The 2,755-nt window shown below is 36.7% G+C and overlaps 1 protein-coding gene across 2 annotated transcripts; it reads right to left on the bottom strand.

Moving 5' to 3' along the window:
- Positions 1 to 251: 251 nt before the first annotated feature.
- On the bottom strand, positions 252 to 1,839 carry LOC125075708. 2 transcript variants are annotated; one of them, XM_047687420.1, is made up of 5 exons: positions 1,555 to 1,839; positions 1,347 to 1,409; positions 1,002 to 1,134; positions 493 to 625; positions 252 to 409 (listed from the first exon to the last, which is right to left on the bottom strand). In XM_047687420.1, the coding sequence occupies exons 2-5, from the start codon at positions 1,406 to 1,408 to the stop codon at positions 264 to 266; spliced, it is 474 nt and encodes a 157-aa protein (XP_047543376.1). In that variant the 5' UTR covers position 1,409; positions 1,555 to 1,839; the 3' UTR covers positions 252 to 263. The 2 variants fall into 2 exon arrangements, with proteins under 2 accessions (XP_047543376.1, XP_047543375.1); XM_047687419.1 differs by having other exon boundaries at positions 1,347 to 1,839.
- Positions 1,840 to 2,755: the final 916 nt, after the last annotated feature.

Raw genomic sequence — 2,755 nt, 5'->3', positions numbered from 1 at the left:
AAGTAGACTTTTGAAACATTATTTTACAAAACTATATTAAGTGGCTACCACCGGTTCTACACAGAAGAACTGGCAAGAACCTCAATAGTTAATCTTTTCAAACATTTAAAATACAAACAAATATGAATGTATGAATTAACAAAATTAAAAATAGCTGTAGAATTTTATTATACAAATGGATACTTTGCACCAAGAATTTACTAGCTTTGCTGAGTCAAAAACTTAAAAAAAAACGACGCTGAAGGCGACAGATTTGCCTGATGTCACTGCCGTTGAGGAGCACCCCGTGACGTGGAAGCGGCAGGCGTCGTCGCTGACGGCACCGGCGAGGACGTAGTGCCGGGCGGCGGCGTTAGCACTGGTGGTGGATGTTGCTGTGATGAGGTAGCAGTAAAGGCTGATGTTGTTGCTAATAAAATAAAAAACTATATTTTAAATTGGGCACAAATAAATTTATTCAGGCAAAACATTGTATCTTTAAAAAAAAGGTACCTTGTATAGAGCATGAAGGAATAAAATCCAACATAATTTCATCCGTGGCTGTGGTAGAAATTTGGGGTGGACAGACCGTACAATTAGAATCTCTGGTCGGGGATGGTTGAGTGTTTCTCAGTGATGGTTGAGCCTGAAAATATGAACAACTTGATAATTTTTATTTAAAGAAGAAAATACACTAATAAGCCAAGACCCCAAGCAAAAAAAAAAACTAGCATCAAAGCCTGTCTCTATAATTCCAGCTTGACCAATAACAGCAGTTTGTCTGCTGCTTGGACCTACACCAGCACCAGAAGCCTCACAACGTATTGCTAAAGCTTTTTTCTTAGTTTTAGCTTTCCAGTCTGCCCACACCTGGACATTATTTGTTAATTTTTGTCATTAATATTTTCATCAATTATTTTATAATTTTTGAAATAAGCTGATTGATAATATTTATGTGAATGAATGATAATTATAGAAAACTATAAAATAATATTTTTAGGGGGGTTTTATTAGAACCATACTTTTTTCCACTTGTCCCTTGGTTTTACTACTCCTCCACCTATGGAGTTTAATAACTCTTCTAATTGCTGCCACAGTCGGTCAGCTTTAATTCGGCCTTGTGGCCCTTGCTGGGGTCTCGTTATATCGCCATAACTAGAAGATGTTAAAACTATTTCAGAGAAACAAAGGGTCTATTGATTAAGTAAAGAATCAAACACAATTATTGTTTGTTTCGTAAGTGGTAATATTAGTTCCTATCGCATATCGCGTCATTGTTTATGTTTTAAACTTTCAAGTGCTACAGTATGATAGATTTTCAAATAACAAAGGAATATATTTACGAAATAAGTAATAATTTTACGTACCTTTCCATAAATTCCAGTAAAGTTGCAAACTGTTCTGGGCTTGCTCGAGATTTATATTTCATTCTATAAAAGTTATCACATCATTTAAGGTATCGGTCATACTTAAGCAGGATAATAAAATAAAATTTCGAGTCACAAGTAATGTTTAAATTTACATTCGGCACTGTGATATTGTTATAAACCAATTACAAGGAGAATGTATACCCACCCTATTTAATTTACTTATTTTTTAACACTTCAAATAAATATTCTTCAAACTTCAATTCAAAACAAGAGTTGATCCCGCGCTCAAAGTACACAACTGCGACTTTGACGTTGGTTTGACGTTTTAAAGATCGCTCACCATAGACTGAAGTGTAGGTTTTTTCTAAGTTCATTGTAGAATGAGCGATCGAATCACTCGTGTCAATATGGCTAGCTACTTATCGTTTTCTATAATCGCTTACGCCGAAGCGTTAACGATTGTAGAAAGAGATTCGATATGAAACGAATGTAACTTGGCTAGGCCCTCAGGACAATATAAATTTCGAGTGTGAGTGTATTTATGGAGGAAATTTGTGGTCTGCTTGCCGAATCAAATCGGGAAAATAGTAGTAAGTTTTCGACACTCGAGTCAAAGCTGGAGGAATTAATAATTCAAAACAACAGTATTATGTCTACGATTGAGTTTGTGTCAAAAAAATACGACGACATGAAAATAAAACTGGACGAGGCATCGAGCGAACGAAAGGCTGATCGACAATATATCCAACAACTGGAGTCGAAGATTGAAACTTTGGAGCGTTCTGTTACGCCTGCTGGATGCACCCTTATATGCTGACGTGCACTTCAGCATGCTGCATCAGCAATAATGGCTCAGTAGTCAAAAGCGAAGAATGATAGTCAGTCTTTCCGAATCCGTCATACCGTTCAGACATATTTTCTATATATTTCCACTGTTTCCTTTTGTTAAATTCTATGTCTAAATCTTAATAAATCTCTGTTTCCTTAAAAATAGTTTTTTTAAAAAAGACTCCAACGGAAACCCGCGTAGCATTGGTGGCAGCGTAAAAGGATATAAAAACTATCCCCGGGTCCGTCTCCGTTAAAATCAGACTAAAAGTAAGTGTAAAAGTGACGAAACTAAAACAAAAAGTGGAAAACTAAAAGTGTTTTACTTACCTTAAATCTGTATCGCGAAGTGATCAACGTCTCTGCATCTTTTACCCGCTATTCCTGAAAGGAAAAGAAGAGTCTTCTCCTCGAAAAGGAGAGTGACGAAAGAATACTTACCTCGACTCTGCATCTCTCACCGTCTCCGCATCCTGACTCTGCTATTTCAAAGACAAAGAAAATCACCATCATTCGACTTGCTGTGATACATATCATCATCGTCCCCGGCACTTCGTCGTCGAGATACCGCTGTTTCC

Source organism: Vanessa atalanta, chromosome W (genome assembly GCF_905147765.1).
Source record: "Vanessa atalanta chromosome W, ilVanAtal1.2, whole genome shotgun sequence".
NCBI lineage: Eukaryota > Metazoa > Arthropoda > Insecta > Lepidoptera > Nymphalidae > Vanessa > Vanessa atalanta.
Note: the sequence above shows the minus strand (reverse complement) of the source record. Positions and strands in the feature narration are given on the sequence as shown.